The sequence below is a fragment of the Urocitellus parryii genome, chromosome 11, assembly GCF_045843805.1.
Source record: "Urocitellus parryii isolate mUroPar1 chromosome 11, mUroPar1.hap1, whole genome shotgun sequence".
In the NCBI taxonomy this organism is placed as follows: Eukaryota; Metazoa; Chordata; class Mammalia; order Rodentia; family Sciuridae; genus Urocitellus; species Urocitellus parryii.
Genome location: NC_135541.1, coordinates 12,578,691 through 12,596,577, shown reverse-complemented (window position 1 = coordinate 12,596,577; position 17,887 = coordinate 12,578,691). Strand labels below are relative to the sequence as shown.

At 53.3% G+C, this 17,887-nt stretch overlaps 1 protein-coding gene across 1 annotated transcript in view; it reads right to left on the bottom strand.

The window, feature by feature from the left end:
* Vwa5b1 (von Willebrand factor A domain containing 5B1) overlaps positions 1-17,317 on the bottom strand; it is a 35,968-nt gene extending 18,651 nt beyond the window's left edge. Inside the window, exons 1-10 of the mRNA XM_026413034.2 lie at positions 17,179-17,317; positions 15,498-15,650; positions 14,057-14,327; positions 12,543-12,688; positions 11,651-11,782; positions 11,052-11,176; positions 7,009-7,185; positions 2,776-2,886; positions 972-1,174; positions 406-520 (exon numbers count right to left, since the gene is read on the bottom strand). Of these exons, the coding sequence (XP_026268819.2) occupies positions 406-520; positions 972-1,174; positions 2,776-2,886; positions 7,009-7,185; positions 11,052-11,176; positions 11,651-11,782; positions 12,543-12,688; positions 14,057-14,327; positions 15,498-15,650; positions 17,179-17,317 (1,572 nt within the window). The remainder of the gene's footprint in view (positions 1-405; positions 521-971; positions 1,175-2,775; positions 2,887-7,008; positions 7,186-11,051; positions 11,177-11,650; positions 11,783-12,542; positions 12,689-14,056; positions 14,328-15,497; positions 15,651-17,178) is intronic.
* Positions 17,318-17,887: the final 570 nt, after the last annotated feature.

Genomic DNA, 17,887 nt, shown 5'->3' with positions numbered 1-17,887 from the left:
TATTTGTGACAAATGTGCAAGAAGGAAGAGAAGATGGCAGCCTTCCTAATCTCTGAGTCCTTTAGAGTCTTCTGAACCACTGTGGTCAGCATCAGAAGTGTGGCCAGAAATGACTCCAAGCTCAGCTCCAAATCTATAAAGGTGGCGGCTCCTTCAGGAGCCTCAATCCTGCCTGGCCAGTGGATGAAGCATGTGATCCAGTGGCTGGAGACCAGGAGACCTGGTTTCGCACCAGCTCCTGGGGCTGCTGCAAGAGTTGCCTGCTCTGTGGCTGTTGCCTCCGTGGCTCCCACTGGGGTGTGGTGTGGCCTGGTGCAAAGCTCAGATTTGGGGTGAAATCTCACTGAGTTGCCTGGGTCTGTGAGATTCCAGTCCCGGAGGAGGCTGGGAGGCCCCTCTACCTACCTTTGGTTGCAGCCGCTCCCCCTCTATCAGGAACTCAGAGCTGCCCTTGGACACAGATGCCAGGCCTTTCACCAGCCGGTGGCAGACGTTGGGTCCAATTCCAAAGCTATAGCACCTGGGGGACGGGGACAGAGAGGCTGCTACTTGCCAGGCCCTCTGGATCTTTGCCTCTGATGGGAAAAGAGACAGAGCCAACTAGGAGCTGGTCCTGTCTGGGGCAGAGGCAAGGGAGAAGGAGGAAGGACCATCCACAGTGCACGCTCTCTCTCTCTCTCTCTCACACACACACACACACACACACACACGCACACACACACACACACACAGCTCATCAATGCTGCACGGTCAGCACAGAGTCAAGGCCACCTCCTTCTAGGCTGCTCCCTGGGGCTCACATACAGAGGTGTGGGCAACCCTGAACTTCTGAGGGGAAAAGGCCAATTTGAAAGCCAGCCCCCCCCCCTCCTCGAAGTCAAGCACTGGGGGACCATGGGCCTATCTTCTTCCTCTAGCATTTGGCACATTTTCTCCTGAGTCTGGCCCCCACCTCTGGCAGCCTGGCTGACCTGGTGGAGAAGGCGTGGTTTCGCACCAGCTCCAGCACCTTCCCCGTGTTGCTGACGGCTCCATCTGTGATCAGGAAGAGGAGTCGTGGATGGCCTTGGTGCACCGGCTGCCGGAGGATCCACTTGAGAGGGGAAAGGATGTTGGTGCCGCCCATGTCAGCCCGCATCCTCTGGATGTTATCACAGGCCAGGGCCAGACTCTCCTGCAGGGAAGGGCCATGTCAGGGACAGACAGTCCCCAGGGTCACTGTGTGGCATGGAGACTGAGCCACCTCCAGGACAAGGTCTTTGTTCCAGCCTCGGAAAGAAGAGGTGGCCAATTGTTTTCTGTAAGCCGCCCTCCACCCATGTCTGAAGTGCCACCGTTTGTAGTATATTCTCTCGTGTTGTCCTTTCTGGGCTCCACTTTAAAAATATAAGCCCCCTTTGAGAAAGGTGACATGCTATACCTCTAATTCCTCAGCATGAAGGACGTTCCCCTTTCTGATGAGGAAAGCAGGCCCTATGGGGGAGGGAACACTAGACTGGGAATCATCAGACTTGGGAACTGGACCCGACCCTGGCACCAACTCCCTATGACACTTTGAAAAGGAGATTGTTTCCCCAATCTGCGCTTCAGATTTCCTCCCTTCTGGACCAACATTGTGGGACCAAATTGGCCAGGATTAGGGACACAAGGTGGATATCTACAGTAAGAGTGGATTCCCCCAGGACACATCGTCCTCCTGTCCCCGGCTCAGGAAGATGCTCTCCCAACCTTTGTGCTTGGGAGGGGGCTTCTTAGCAACAGCCTGTATCCAAAGCCTTATGATGGGTGTGGAGGCTTTGAAGCAGCAACACTAGGAATTCCTCCCAAGGGAACCATGAAGCATGCATGCAAACCCCACCATACAGAGGCGAGGGAGCCGGAAAAAATGGAAACAACCTGAACGGCTGACAACAGGGTTCTGTGAAATAGGTCTCAGGGCATCTGTGCAATGACAGGCAGCCTTAAAGTTATGCTAGAGTAATACTTTCTGGCACAAAAATAGGTTCATGATAGATGAGGAAAGTGGCTTACAGAACTGTATGGAAGACCTAATCCTATCTTGATTGTGAATGAATAGAACAAAGTCTGGGGGGATCGAGATGAGGCTGTTAACAGTGTTTTCTCCTGTTCTTTTATCTGAGAGATGAATCGTAGGAGATTGAAAATGACTGATTTTTGATGATATTTAAAAATTATGAGACAATCCATGCGTACTGGCCTCGTATTTTCAAAACTCAAAGTTACTCTTAGTAGAAGAGTAGCCCCCTCCCTCTCTTCCATGCTTCCATTCTTCTTCACTCCTCCCTTTTCTTAGCTCTGGGTAGATGCTGCCATTTTGGATGTGCTGCGGGGCCGGGCTCCTGTTTCAGATGGCAGCTTGGGCCTGTGAGTGCCATCTGCAGCCCCCACGGCCACCGTTCACTCTCCACCCTCACTGTCCAGCCCTTTGGCTCCTCATGAGATAGGCCTCAGTGAGTGGCAGGCCACAGACATGTTCTCTCTCTGCCTTCCCTGGACTCCACCTCTGTGCACTCACGTACTTTGCCCAGTGCGTTATTTTATTTTGAGGAGGAAAGATGTCAGAAGGCTGAGATGTCAGGAACCGCCTAAGCAAAGATGGCTTCTCCTTCGTTTTCTGCTCCCTGCCTGTGATCTGGGCTGTCTGTGAGTGGGCAGGTGGAGTCTGGCCGCAGGGTTACCTTTCCTTCCCTTTCCCTCCTTCCCTCTGTTCTCCAGCACCCACTGCCCTCCTGGCTTCAGCTTCCCCCTCTTTACCTCACTGTAGGTCTGGCTGGAAGGGAAGAGGGTCTTAAATGTGGATCCAAACCCAATGACATTGAAGAGGCAGGTTGGCAAGAGGCTCTTCAGGGCCACCAGCATGGCCTCCTGGTAGGAGAGAAAGGGGTATTCAGGATTCAGGCAGGGGCTACGGCCACTCTGCCATCACATACCAGTACTGCCATTCCCAGCACAGGAGCTGCCTCCAAAGGAGCCTGTCACCCTTTGCACCCATCACCTCCTTCTCCCTCATGTCACAAAACTTGCTAATTCTGACCAGAGGCTGGACCAGAGCCACCATCATAAAACTTCTCATCCATGCAGCAGGTCTGACTTCTCAAAGCCACTCTATAATAGCTGGCCAGCTCCATTTCACCTCTCAGTGACCCGGAGAGGCAGAGAGAACAGGGAGTACCCACTCCCTCTGCCAAAGCAAAATCGACATCCAGGGGAAGAAAGTGGCTGGTTCAGGTCACACTGTGGATGGAATGGCTTCTGGCCCTCGTCCAAGGCCTCTGCATCAGACTTAACTTATCATGAACCAGGGACAAATTCCTAGGGACAGTCTTTTTAGCTCCTATTTGTTAAATGCAAAAGAGGTACTTAGGTACATTACCTCACTAATCTTCACAGTTGCCCTTGGAGCTGGGCACATTATTATCCCCAATTTATACAATAGAAGATTGAGGCCCAGAGAAGTCAAGTGACTTGTTGGTGAACATCCAGTAAGTAAACAGCACAGCCAGGACTCAAACATGAGTCACCTTGGGGCTTGGGGTTGTACCTCAGCGGCAGAGCGCTTGCCTAGCACGTATGCAGCATTGGGTTCGATCCTTAGCAACACACATAAATAAACCAAATAAAGGCATGCTGTCCATCTACAACTACAAAATAAATAAATAAACAAAACAAAACATGAGTCACCTTGTCTCCGAAGGCTGTGCACAGGGCAGAGTCTATACCTCTGGAGCTATCTAGCACCAGGAGGCCTTGTAAAGTTATATTGAAAAAAATAGTGACAAAGGTGGCCGTGGAGGTGAAGACGATGATAAGTGCAATGATAAACATCAAGCAATTCCTGTGTACCATCACTGCGATTAGCACTTCAAGTTATCATCAATTTAATGGCTCTAACATAGGTTATAGCAGAGTGGCTGAGGTGGTACGCTTCAAAGTTCAACTGATCCGGGTGTGAATATCACCATTACCATTATTAACTTGACCTTGGGCTAGTTATGTCACCCTTGTGAGACTTAGTGAGGTGCAAAGTAAAGATCCAGCTAATGGTCATCGCAAGCAACCCAATGAGCTATATTTTAGGATTCATACCTACATTTTACGGATAAGGAAACCGAGGCTCAGAATGGTTAAGAAATTGCACTGGATCACCAAAGCCAAGAATATGACCACGGTTTTCAAAACATACCTCTGAAGACCTTGTTTGTGTGAGTTCTTCCATGGCACAGAGTGCAGGAACGAAGGTCTCCCTTTCTCCCTAACATACTTTATGGATGGCACCCCATGGATCTCAGAGAAACAAGCCATCTTACTCCAGAATCCAGAGAGAGACAGCTGCCAGTGGATTCTGTCAATGTTCACTTCCTTCCAGGCTCTGCAGACCCAGGACCCTCTCCCATCCCCCTCTGCAAACACTAGCGTCCCCTCAGCCTCTTCATTGCTTGTGCCAAATGCATTTTGTGTCTCAGCAAAAGAACTCAAGATCTGCTCTTTTCATTAGCCACTAATGTCTATCCTTGCTAGCAGGAGACTCTGCTGATTCATACAGATTGTCTCTGCTCACCCCTATTAGAATTTTTAAATCTATGTTTTTGGCAGCAAGTGGCAGCCGAAGAATGAGACCAGCTGCAGGAAATTAAATTGGCTGAACTTTCTCCTTTGGCATTGGCTGTTAGGATTTCTACTCTCTCCCTCCTCCCTAAGCCTAGTTCACCCTGAAACATTGGCTCAATGGGCCACACTGAATGACTCAGGCAACCTCAGTGGGGGAAAGGGAGTGTGGCCCTTTCTGAGCCTTTCTCTGACAGGGTCATGTTTAGCAGAACATGATTGCACCAATGCAAAGCCATTTGCAAAGGGGTGACCTTGGACTCAGTGAGCTGAGCTGGAAAACAGCAAGGGAGACTCCAAGAGGGAAAGGAACTGAAAGGAGAGCCAGGGAAATGTATTGTCAGAGAGCAAAGGCTGAGAGGGCTTTAGTTCAGGAAGTGGATTTCCACTTATAAACTGATTCCATTTAATGAAAGTAACTTCCTGGAACACGGGGATGAGGGGGGATTTAGAGACTGAGTCTAGGCTTAGCAGGAAAAGAAAATGACATGATCAATTATTGATGTCTTCCTGGGAGAGGGGAGCAGAGGGGCATGTGACATACAGGGGCCCTCCCTGAATTAATCCTTCCTTCTCATGTTATGGAAAGGACAAATGAAAGCTACAGTTGAGAATCAATTTGTCCAGAGCCACACAGCAACTCAGTGGCAGCATCGATCCTGGCCCCCAGGCATTGCTCTGTCTACAAGGCCACACAGCAGAAATGACATAATCAGAGAAGAAAGCTTTTTTCCTTTTTTAAATGGAAATCCATGTATAATTCCCCATCCGCAGTGTAAGAAAGATGAGCACTGAGGCAAGATACAGATGGCTCAGTCTTCCTCAAGAACCCTGTGATGCTGGGAAAACCACTTAGCTTCTTGGGTCCTCAGTTTCCTTACCTGGTAAACAGAGGGAAAAGGGATGAATCACCCCCTAGGGGATGTTTTAGGTTTACTCTCCTGTGATGCCCTCAGGTAACTGAGGATGTCTCATGCATCCACATGGCTGTGGCATGGAACATGAAGAGCCGTGAGGTCCTGGAGTGTGGCTTCTGTCCTCCAGAACCTCGGACAGCTCCCTGTTCTCCTGACTGCCTTTGGAGGTGGGTGGGGTGTGAAGGTACCAACCAGTCCTGCGGGCATCCTAGGGTCAAGATGCCACAGATAGGACCCTGGGTCTCCTCTGTGATTCCTCTGTCAAACCTCAGGACAGAGCCCAGGCACAGCAAGCCTGAGGAGCTAGCTGGCCTCCCTGATTCCACCTGGCTCCTCCTTTCCTGGCGTGGCCTGTTGCCCTGGAAACAAGAGCTTGCTCCAAGGACCAACTAGGGCAGGAGGGGTGAAATTTCAGGTGACAGCAGAGCCCCACTCTCTTTTTGTTCCTCATCTTTGATTCTCCTGAACTATAGTTTACTCAGCTCCACAAGCAGACTGGGAGCATTTTGTGCATGCACAGAACTAGGCCCCACAAGGGGAGAGAGGTAAGAAAGATCTGGCCCTTTCCTTGATGAGTTTGTGACTCCAGAGGGGGCTACACACACCTGCAGAAGTCAAAATACAAGGGGGCTTTGGATAATAATAGAATCAAGATGAATACTCTCTTGGGGGGAGGAAGCTTCTGGATGGGCAAGGGGAGGGTCCCACCACTCTTTCTTATACTCCCCCGGAGGGAGCTCTGCTCAGCAGGGAGACCCAGCTCTCAAGCTATCTGTTTAGCAGGCCTGTGTCCCTCACTTGACTGTGTGTTTGCATCCAGGTGGTTTTTCTGATGACCAAGCAAAGGGCTTTGCACACATTAGGCATTTGAGAAAAAAAAAAGAACCAATTATTATTATTTTTTCTTGATTCCTCCTAGATGATCAGGGCTGTTTCCCAGGAGTCTCTGATGTAAGGTGGTGGGAACAATCAGGCAGTAGGCCACACTAGCCATGTGACCTTGGGTGAGTGACTGAGATTCTCAAGATTGTTTTCTCCATTTGGAAAATGGACCCACCTCATAGGATTAGGATCTGGATTAAACACCAAATTTCACTTAAGTGGCGAGCACTGCAGCTGGCATAGGGCAGGCCCTCAGCCAGTGTCAGCCTCTGGCCTCTGTTCCCTGTGCCCCTTCTCTCTCAGGACTCGGTGAGGTGTTCGAGACAGAGCAGGCGTACGACAAAAGTGTGCAAAATATCAAGGGCAGCTATTGATGACTCCATCCCTGGTACGCCAACAATTCTGCCTCTGCTTATATCACTTCAGGGTTTTATTTGGGGAGCAAATTGAGTTTGGTTGTCTCTGTTTAAAATGACTTTTCAAAATAAGTTGTTTCTGAGAACAGAAAGTGCTGCGGGAGCCAGGTCAGGGGAGCGGAGCAGAGCGCAGGCCGGCCCGGGGGCGGGGCCCTCCTAGCAGGTACCTTGACGCGGTAGATGTTGGTCCTGCTCATGCTGCCGCTCCTGTCGATGAGGAAGATGAACTCCCCGTTGGTCTTTCTCAGGTTGGTCTGCACGGACTGGAGGTCAGGGCAGAAGTTGAGCATGATGACCGAGTGGTGGAGGATGTCTTTGTGGAGGCGTTTCCGGATGATTTCTGTCTGGAAGAGAAAGGGTGACTCTGACTTGGGCAATCAAGGGATCCCAAGACACCCCTAGGGACCCATGCTGGTCCCCCATCACTTGCTAAGTATTACCTAGAGCCCACTTCTACTCTGCACCAAAGACTCGCAGGCTGACTGCCCCCGGCTCCTCTGTTCATTAGACATTCACTGTTACAACCATAAGCTTGGACATTGCAGGCAGCAAGTCATGGGTTTGAATCCCAGCTCTGTCACAATCTAGACATGGAATCTTGGGACAATCCTTCCTGTGGGTGTTTCCTCATTTGCAAAATGGGGCTAATACGTTCACTTCTCTGGGTGATGGCCAGCAGTAGCTTCTGGATGGCCCCCCTCCATGGCATGATCATCTCTTTTGTTTTACACGCAGTTCGTGAACCTCTCTCTGGCTCATCTTGGCTGTGAACTTAGTCTTCCTGGTTTACTGATTCTCTCCTGCTGTTAAATTCCTACTTATCCTTCAAATTTCATTCATTTGGAAAGCTTTTCCCCACCTCCAGGTGGACTTCCTCGCTTAGCTTCTTCATCTATGAAATGAGGATGAGAGGACATCCTGCACGGCTGGTATGGATTAAATGCCACACCTGTGAGCCCGCTGCCTGCCAGAGAGTAATCGCCACCGTTGCCCTTGCTATGATGCTGTCATTTGTCCTGGAGATCTAGGCAGTTTGCACAAGGAATGAAGGGTTTTGCTCTTATCTCTGTCTCGTCTTGAGCTTTTATACTACTGGAAGGCAGGTGCACCTTAGTCTCTCTCGGGTCTTCAGGACTTAATATAGTGTCTGTTTTGGAGATGGATCCGTAAACATAAAAGGAAAGACATCATCTCCTCCTCCTCCTCCTCCTCCTCCCCCTCCTCCCCCTCCTCCTCCTCCTCCCCCTCCTCCTCCTCCTCCCCCTCCTCCTCCCCCTCCTCCTCCTCCTCCTCCTCCTCCTCCTCCTCCTCCTCCTCCTCCTCCTCCTCCTCCTCCTCTTTCTCCTCCTCCTCCTTCTTATTTGCAGTACTGGGGGTTTGAACCCAGGGATACTTTCCCACTGAGCTACATTCCCAAGACTTTACTTTCTGAGACAGGGTCTTGCTAAGTTGCTTAGGGCCTTGCTAAGTTGCTGAGGCTCACCTTGCATTTGTGATCCTTCTGTGTGAGCCTCCCGAGACACTGGGATTACAGGTGTGCGCCCATGTGCCCAGTTTATTTTTTATTATAAAGAAGGGTCTCACGGAATTGCCCAAGCTGTCTTTGAACTTGCAATCCTCCTGCCTCATCCTCCTGAGTTGCTGAGATTACAGGCATGGGCCACCATGCCTGGCATCTCTCTTTATTTTTTTTAATGTGTCATCACAGCTGTCCCTGAAACCACATCTTGCTCATGTTGCTGTAGATCCTCTTCCCGACTCTCCATTCACCTCTCTCCATACAGAATCTTATTTCCTCCACCCTTACTGTTGTTCTCTCTCTCTCTCTCTCTCTCTCTCTCTCTCTCTCTCTCTCTCTCTCTCTCTCTCTCTGTCCCACACACACACACAGGTCTCTCCATATCACCACCCACCCCATTGTTCAAATCAGAGACCTAGAAGTTGTCCCTCTTTTCCTCAGCCCCCATCTCATTCTTCACAAAGGATCACGGGTGGTCGAGCAAAAAACACATCCTGAGCTCGTCCTGTGCTGTCTGTCTCCATCACCGTCACCAGGGTCAGGACAGGGTCATCTCTTCTTCCCTCATACTTGGCACCATGGTGTCTGAAGCCCTAGCTGGCCTGACCCCTGCCCACTGTCCACCTCCTCCCTACCTGCTCTGCTCTGTACATCTCAGCCACATTAGCCATCTTTCTGTTTTCCAAACTGCTCCCCATCTACTAGTTCTTTGCAAGTATTGTGCTCTCTGTCCACACCACTCGTGGCAGCCATTCACCATTCACCTTCTTAGACAGGCACTTGCTAAACACCTTGCTTAAGAGCACCCAGGACCAATCGCTCATCATCATTCCATCCCGCTGTATTTCTCCATGGCCCCAGCCCTCCCCAGACTCATCTTGCTGCCTGGTCACTTCAGATCTATCTCCCTCTTCTAGAATCAGTTCCATGAGGACAAGGAGAGTGTCATGTGTCATTTTCAGTGTTGTCCTGAATGCCCAGGACAGAGCCTGACATCTATTGGGCACTGAATGTTTGTTGAATGAATAAATGAGAGAATGCATCTGCGTGGGTCTTTTCTGTCCCTGCCACTGACCTTCATGTGCATCTTTACTGCTAGTCTCTGTCTCTGCGTCTCTGTCTCCTGTCCGTAGCAACGCTTGGTATTATTTGCTCTCTCCTTTCTAAATTATGGTTTTGACAGCTTATCTCTCCCACACTTCCTGAGTAATATCTGCCCTCTGGGTACCCCCAGCTGACTTCTTTCCTGCCTAGGGATCCTGTTCTCTGTCCCATATAGAGCTCCTTTGCCAAAGCCACCTCCAGGAACCTGATTTCTGCCTTTCAGAGGAACGAGTGGGTGCTTTGGCCCAGGATTCTCTGAAGTCTCTTCAAGCTGCCATTATCCAATTACAATAAACTCGTCACTTCTTAGCAAGGTCGATCCCTGTCATCCCCGGAGCCCAGGAGAATACAGGGCATTTGCATAACCAACCCAAGGTGGCAAATTAATTCTCCTCTGCCGCGGCAGTCCCAGCGCTAATTGATTTAAGATTTGGCAGGCAGGACAGCGGGCCCCAGTCCTGGGGGGCCCACTGCCTGCCCCCTTGCCCACACGCTGCAGTTCTCAGAGCTCTGTGGCAACACAGCCCACTCTGAGAGTCGGGCTTCACCTTCTCCATCGAGGGAGGCAGATGCTTCCTGGGGCGGCTCTAAATACAGGGAGGAGATGATGGGCATAGAGCCACCAAGTTGTCCCTGTGCTGTCCCTCCTGTCCTCCACCTGGCATGTGCTTCCAGCGGTGTCTCCAATAATGGGGATGACAGGAGCAGTAAGCCATCCACACTTTGCTGTCACTTCCTTCCTCACTGTCCCCTGGGCCGGCTAGGCCAACAGGGAGGTGGCGGAGGAGTTGTTAAGTCCAGCTACATGGTCCCCCATGATTCAATCTAATTCCTTAGCCTCGTTGTCACTAAATCTACCTCCTGAGATTCTGACCCCAGCTCCAACTCCCTGGTTATCTTTGGGTGCAAAGGCTCAGCTTCCTCCTCTACAAAGGGTTCAGTAGAAAGGAGCGCCCTGGGTTTTAACCTTAGCATTGGGTTTGCGGCTCGTGTGCAGGGCACATGAGGCAGAGCTGGGCCTGCGCCCCCAGCCTCTCCCCCTCCCCCTGTCAGCGCCTCCTTCACCTTCAGCTTCATGAGTCGGGGGATGGCAGAGGGGAAGGAAGGCTCTGTCCCCTGGTTTCTCAACTCTGCCTTTACCCTTCATGTAATAGCAAGTGGGAGGAAGAGCAAGGGACCATTCAGCAGACGGGAACAGGGAGGCCCAGGAGGTAGAGAGGGAGCTGGGAGGTACCCAGCTGGAGGGCTGAGGAGGCCTGGAGGGCCGAGACTGTTTCTGGCACTCGCTGTGGGTTTTGCCTGGCTTAGGCACCTTGGCGGTACTTGATGTCCACCTGGCAGGAGCAGGAGGATGGACGGGGTGGCGGCTGCATCTGAAGTCCATTTCCACCGGCCTTCCATGGCCCACCAGCCCCCATTAGGAAATGCTTCCTGTTTCAGGCTTTGCCACACCAGTGGACCATGTGCCCGGGGATGTGGGGGCTTTCACCTCCCTCACTTAGACTCAGTGTCCGTCCCTCACGGGTCCAGCGGAGCCTGTTGCCAACGCTCCTCCCCTCAGCCCTGCCGCCGCCGCCGCGGGCTCACCTTCCGCTGTGCACTGCTGTCCTTCTTTGTCCCTTTAATGAAATCTGTCCTTCCCTTCAAGTGCTGGTCAAACTCTCCCAGGGTCATGTCCCCTTTCTCCATGAGGACATGTGGCATGTAGGGTTCTGCAGAGATGAGATCAACTCTCAGAACTTGTGTGGCATGCGGGGAAGGCCAGAGCCTTGGTTTCGGGGACCAGATCTTCCCGGGGCGGATCCTTCTTGGAGCAGGACTCAGGCTCCTTGGCCACCTGAAGCCGCATGGGGCTGGGGAGAACGCCTGAGCTGAAAGGCAGGACAGCCTGGTGGCCACAAACGACTCACCACCCTGTCTAGGCCTCAGTGGACCCATTTGCAAGATGGATAGAGGCTGGGACCAGGGTCTCACTAAGCTTAGAGTTTCAAAAATCCTCTGATCCGCTGACCTGGTGGCAAAGGTCCCAGTGGACAGACGAGACTCCAGGCCTCTGGAACAGCTTAATTCTGCCATCTAGAGCCAAGAGTCCTGGGAGCCAAGTAGCTGGTCCTACCCCCCACCTTCCCTTGGCTAGGTTCCACGGGGTCAGCGCTCTGCCCGGGGGCGGGGGGTGGGCAGCCTACCGCTGGGGTGGATGAGGATCTCCACGGGGCGGTCGAAGGTGTGCTTGTTGGCCAGTGTGATGATGATGCTCTTGGCTGAGCGGGCAGAGGGGGCTGCATCGGCGCGGATCTCATGTGTGGGACTCTCCACCCCTGAACGGCACAGGAAGGCAGAGAGGGTGGGAACAGGCTCAGGAGCCCCAGAATACATGGAAGCTCAGTGGAGGACACCAGGATCCAGGCCAGAGATGACTCCTGGTTTGCTATGTGGCCATGAATGGGCCACCTCGCTTTCCCCATCTGTAAAATATGGGCTTAGAGAGGTGGTGTCTAAAGGCCCTTCCCACACTGGCCACAGGGTCCAGGAGGGGTCAGAGAAGCTGCTTCCCCTTCCGGTGCACCAAGCACCCAGCATGCTGCTGAGCTGATAGGAAGAGCTCAACACTTACTAGGTGGGTGCTTTTTGCATCTTGCAGTGGAATGACAAGAAACCATGTCCTAGCGTCCTCCAAAACCCCACGTGCACAGGGGCAGAGAGTCATCAGATCCGAGATTCCGGCCCTGGCTGCACATTAGAACCACCTGGGAAGCTTTTGAATATTCCACACCCAGGAGGGACCCTGGAACCTCCACCTGGTGACTAGGCCATTGTATGTGGCCTCCAGGAGAGGATCGAGGACGCTGTTCCCTGATGGACATTTGCCCTGGAGACGCCTTGGGGTGATGGGTGGTGGCCCTGAAAGCTGTCCTATGAAGGGTTTGTCTCTGAGCTGCTGGTTGGGGGAATGGAACAGTGTCCGTGTGCTGCAGCTGGTCACCTGTCTGGGCCAGCTGGATCCTGTCCTCCCGTTCCTCTTGTCCTCTCCCTTCTGGGGCCCCTTTGGGCCCCACCCCAGCGGGGCAAGTCTCTCACCTGCGAGCAGACATGGCCCCCGGATCTCTAGCTGGAAGCTGAAGTCGTATTCCATGGGGTTGGACGCCTCAGTGTCCAGGAGAGTGGCCAGGCACAGCCTGTTCCAGGAGTCCAGGGTCCGCGTGCCAAAGCAAGGCCGGTCTTTGCTAGGGAGGTAACAAGTGCAGGCGGTGGCAGGGGTGGGCACAGGGCAAGGCAGGGCCAGCGTGAGAAGAAGGTGAGTCTCAGGCAGCCCTGCCGGCCGAGGGGGCTGAAGGGCTCCCTTCCGCTCCAGACCCTGTTCTCCCTCTCAGCTGACCCCAGGGAGGCCCTGCCATTTACATGCACAAGCCAACTGCAGATGACAAGTAGGCTGGCGTTCCCTTGCTTAAGACTGGCTTGTGCCACAGATTCTCTGTGTGCCAGGCATCCTCAACCTGGCCATTATGCCCGCTGACTTCTCTCCCTTCCTCTCCCACCCTGCTGTAGCCATACTGGCCACCCCCTGCAGTAGCCATCCCAGCCTTTCCGCTGCTGCTCAAACACGCGGAACCCGCTGCTGCCTTTGCACTTAGTGCTCTCTCTGTCCCAAGTGTTCTTCCTTTAGAGTATTTCCATGGCTTGCTCCCTTTATTCAAGTTCAGCCTCAGGCATTGCTTAATCCTTCTCTCTTCTAACTAAACTAGCACCCACCCCACCCAGTCTTTCTGATCCCAATTCTGCTGGGACCAACACAGGGTCACTTTCCTAGAAAATGACCTCTGCTGTAGACGCCCAAGGCCATGACCCCCTCCTTCCCCCTCCTACTCCTCCAGGGGAGTACAGAGGACTGTCTGGGTCCTGGGCTTGTCTTTTCTCCTCTTGCCTACTGGAAACCCTTTTAATGGTTCCTCGCTTTGGGGGGAAGGGCAAAGTCTTTGCCAGGGCCTTGCAGTTTCATCAAAAGCCACCTGTGCTTCAGCTCCTCTCTAGGGCCGCGTCCTTGCTGCCTCTGCGATTCTCCAGACAAGGAATACCCTTCTCTGTGCCTACGACCTCCTCATGGTCAGCTCTCAGCAAAGCCTGGTTTGGTCTTTGGACATCCAGGTGGGATATCCCTCTTTTCTACCTTTAGCCCAATGAACTTTTCCCTCATTGCACTCATTACATAATTCATTATGTCTTCAAGGATGTAAATAATTATTTACATAATGAGCTGAACTCTTCCTCCAAGTTTCTAAATGGCAGAAATCATGTTGGTGTAGGTCCCTCTCTATCCCTAACATCTGGCCCAGTGTCTAGCACACAGTAGCTGCTCAGAAAACACCTCTTAAGCGAGTTTAAAAATAAACCCTGGAAGTTCTGATCCCAATTCTGCTGGGACCAACCCAGGGACATTTCAGGGAGACTCTTAAGTGCCCTGAGAGTCAGGAGCAAATTATTCTCAGGCAGAGCCTCACCTTCTGCTGTGTCCCCCACCCTGCGCCCTGCTGCGTCCACCTGATGGACTCTGCTGCCCCCGCCCCACTGGCGTGATCTGGGCGTGGCCTTCTTACCCTTGGGCCTGCTGGTTGGAGGGGCTGGTGCTCTTGGAACAGAACTGAGGCACGGTCGGGGTGCAGACGGCAGGCAGAAGGACCCTCACAGCCCCGCTGGGCAGTGTCGGAAGCTCGGAGGAGGTGCTGATGAAGATGGTGATGTTCTCCATGGGGGCGATGGTCCCCAGGTTGACCACGAACAGGATCCGCTCCAAATCCTCATCCAAGGCCACCTTTCCCGGTGTGCAGGAATGAGGGGTGATGGAAACCCCCTCTGGAAGAATGTTCCCTAAGTGCCAGGCTGGCGTCAGGGGCTGTGCGTGTATTGGCTCTGATCCAATCTAAGCTCACTGCATGGTAGGTCTGAGCAGCCCCATTTTGCTGATGACAAGACTGAGGCCCAGTGTGGAAGTGCGATTTGCTTAAGTTACTCAGCCAATAACTGACCCAGGACTGTACTTCCCACTTCACCTTGCTGAAGGTCACACTGCCATCCCACCCATCCTATTCCCCCATCCAGAACCAAACAGAAGTGCCCCATCTTTGGGATCCATGCTGTTGCTCACCATTTCCTTTATCTGAAAGGTCTGGTCCCTCATCTCTTCTTAGCCAGTCTCACCCATCTACCAACCTCTCCATGAGAACCACCCTGGTTCACCCTTGACCTCTCTTTTCCTCCTCTAACATTACCAAGATCTTTCTTGGCACAGCCACTTTGGATGTCCCGAATCACGGGAACTCCTGGGCACGTCTCAATTTCCAGGTCATGAGAACTCAACTCAAGGGCACTTTGAGCGTGGCACATAATGAGTGCTCCTTAAAAGATTCTTGAACATCTTGATGCCCTCAGTCTTGACCTCTGTCATAGAGTCCATGGTCAGAATCTCTTCCATCATATGATGACTGGTCTGGGTTCAAGCCCTGGCTCTGCCACTAACCTGCTGTGTGACTTTGAGCCAGTCACTATCTTCTCTGAGTCTCAGTTTCCTCAGTAGCAAGGATCAGTGGCCAAGCTTTGAGTACTTTCTGGGGTGTAAGTGATTTGGTGAAGCACTGGGTGACTTTAATTATTTATTCCACTTACACATGAAGTTACCATTTCTTATCTAAGCTCACACCCCTCATGAGCAATAGGGGAGAGTCAGAGCTCGGTATGACTCACTCTAAGCCTCTGAGATGGAATGATTTGCTCTTCTGTCCTCCAGAGATGCCTCTAAACCCCCTTTTCCCTTGCCCTCCTTTGATTCTCACCCCGCTTTGGAGGAGAGAACAGGAACAGTAACCTGTTTTATAGACAATGAAGCGAGAAGTTCAGAGAATTCAATTATTGGCTCAAGGTCACACAGGACACCATCTGGGGATTCCTGCCCTCCCTGCCCTGTGCCATCTGCCCGAGGCTCTGACCCAGGCACCCTCCAGCCAGGCCCAGGCCCTGCCACAGCCCTTCGGGTCTCCTTACCTGTGACAGTGGAGGATCTGATGCGGGAGGGGTCCAAGTGACCACTCTCCAGCTTGGCTTTGTCCTTGATCTGCACCGTTACGATGCGGTCAGCAATGACTGCCTCGAAGCCGATCACTGTGGTGTACTCATCCAGAGGGTACACGAAGAGGCCTGCCGGATTGAGCCAGCATTGCGGGGTGCCCGGCACCCCTGCACACCCCAGCTCTGGAAAGGGAGCCTTGGGCCTGCCCCATGGGTGGGGCCTGGTGGGTGAGAGTAGGGGCCAGGCCTGTGTGGGCAGGGGCAGCTGCGCCTGGCTCTGGCCTGCTCTTACTGTGCAGGTGGGCAAGCCTGGTGTGGCCAGAAGTTCTGATTTTCAAAGAGCGTGGACCTGGATTTGTAGGTGACCTGTCGCATCGGTCTAGTGGAACACATTTGGGTGGTGGATTTGGTCTTCGGCCACCAGTTTGTCATGCTGCACTGGGGGCTGGGGCTCTGGAGATTTGAATCCAGGCCTGGCTCATTTCCTGGCCAGCGACCCCAGAAAAGATATTTAGCATCTCTGAGCCTCGTGGCCCCGCCTGCAAGATGCGGATGATGAAGCCAACTCGCAGGACTGCCGTGGCCAAAAAAATAGCCGCCACTTACTAAACTATGTGTCCTGTATTTTTACATCTCAGTGCTTCTCAAACTTTGAGAATGGCCTGGGAGTCTCGTTAAGGTGCAGGTGCAGGGTTAGGAGACCTGTTGCATCACTTCCTCTACCTTCCAATGCTGGAAAGTCAGGGCTGTGTCCACGGCGAACCCTGCGCAAACTCTCACTGGCTGTCCCTCCTGGCCTCGGGTTCCTCGTCTATAAAATGGGGCCCTTGTTCCTCCTGCACGTGGAGAGCCAGGGAGCTGCCTCACAGTTGTTGAGTCTCCCAGGTCCCCGAGGCGGGGGACTTGTTTTAGGTCTCCTTCTCTGGATTCCCCCAAATAGAGGAGCAGGGCCATCTGCTTTGCCTGGATTTTTGAGAAGAACGTTTCCCTGCTAATTCCTGTTGGTCCCCAGGGCAGCAGTGAAATCATTCCAGAACCTCAGTGGGGGCTGGAGCTCGGTTTGTGGTTGGGAGGCTCCGTCACCATGACTAAGGAGGGACTCCTGGCCACAGTCAGCCTCCCGGCCAGCCCTCCTCCACAGAGGGAGAGGCATGTGATTTCCAAGGAACTCTGACCCGCCAGCGCCAGCGTCTGTCCACACCCTGACTGGCCACGCTGCTGATTCCCCTCCCCACAAGCCCTGGCGCCTGGACAGGCAGAGAGGAGCATGCTGAGCTGGAGGGGGACCGGGGCTTCCCCAAGGTCCCAGGACCCAGAGCCATGCCTAGAACTAGGCTCCTGGCTTGGGCCGAATCTTGCCTCTTCCTGGGGGAGGTTCCCTGGAGCAGGTGCAGGGAGCGTGCCTTGAGGGACACAAGGAGCACTGGGACAATTGTCGGGGGCTGAGCCTAAACCTCCTCAGCTCAAAGCCAGACCCTCTGTTGACCAGCCTTGAGGCCCGCAGAGCAGAACTGGAAGGGCTGTTTTACTGACAAGGAAACTGAGACTCAGGAAGGTCGCCTGATGCACCCCATGTCAATCATCTAGTAAATGTCAGGACAGGGACTCAACCTGGAGGGGGGTGTGGCCCCGGGGACACCCCAGTGGGAGTTCTTACCCTGGAAGGGCTGAGTTTCCAGGTTGCCATAGGTGAGGGAGGCGGTCAGGCCCAGGGCGTAACCACTGACGAAGGAGGTGACATCAGACGCGGTGAGGGGCAGGGCTGCCCCGGTGAGGCGGTTCAGCAGGCCAGGCATCCCGCCAGCTACTCAGCCTCCAGGGCCTGCAGGAGACAGGAGAGGCAGGAGATGGGAGAGGCCCCACCCTCCCCAACCCCGTGTTCCTGTCTCGGACTCCCGGGTACTCAGAGCGCCTCTCCTTTCCCCCAAGGTCTCCCAGGAGCGAGCCCCGGGGTAACTACATGGCCCCTGGGAGGAGCGGCCATTCTCCTCCCTTGTGTTTCACAGGTAGAGAAGTGAGGCCCGCTAGGATTCTTTCAGAGTCAGCCCAAAGAGCTTCTGTCCAACCTGGAGCACCCTGTGATCTGTGCTGGGGTGGGAGCCCCACCTCATCCCTTTGTGAATCCCATGACCCTGAGCCTCAGATTTTCCTCTGCAAAATGCCACCAAGTCCCCGCTCCTCGACTGCACTGGAGCTGCCCACAACAGGCGACAGCTAGGCTGGGGTGGGGGCGGGAGGAGCGCTCCCAAAGATGCCCAAATGCCCTCCAGGAGCACAGGCCAAAATCCTGTGAGGCCTCTGGGGCATCACTCCCAAGCCCATCACCAGGGCCTGTGGTTTCTCTCTGGAGATGCCCTTCCTTGGCC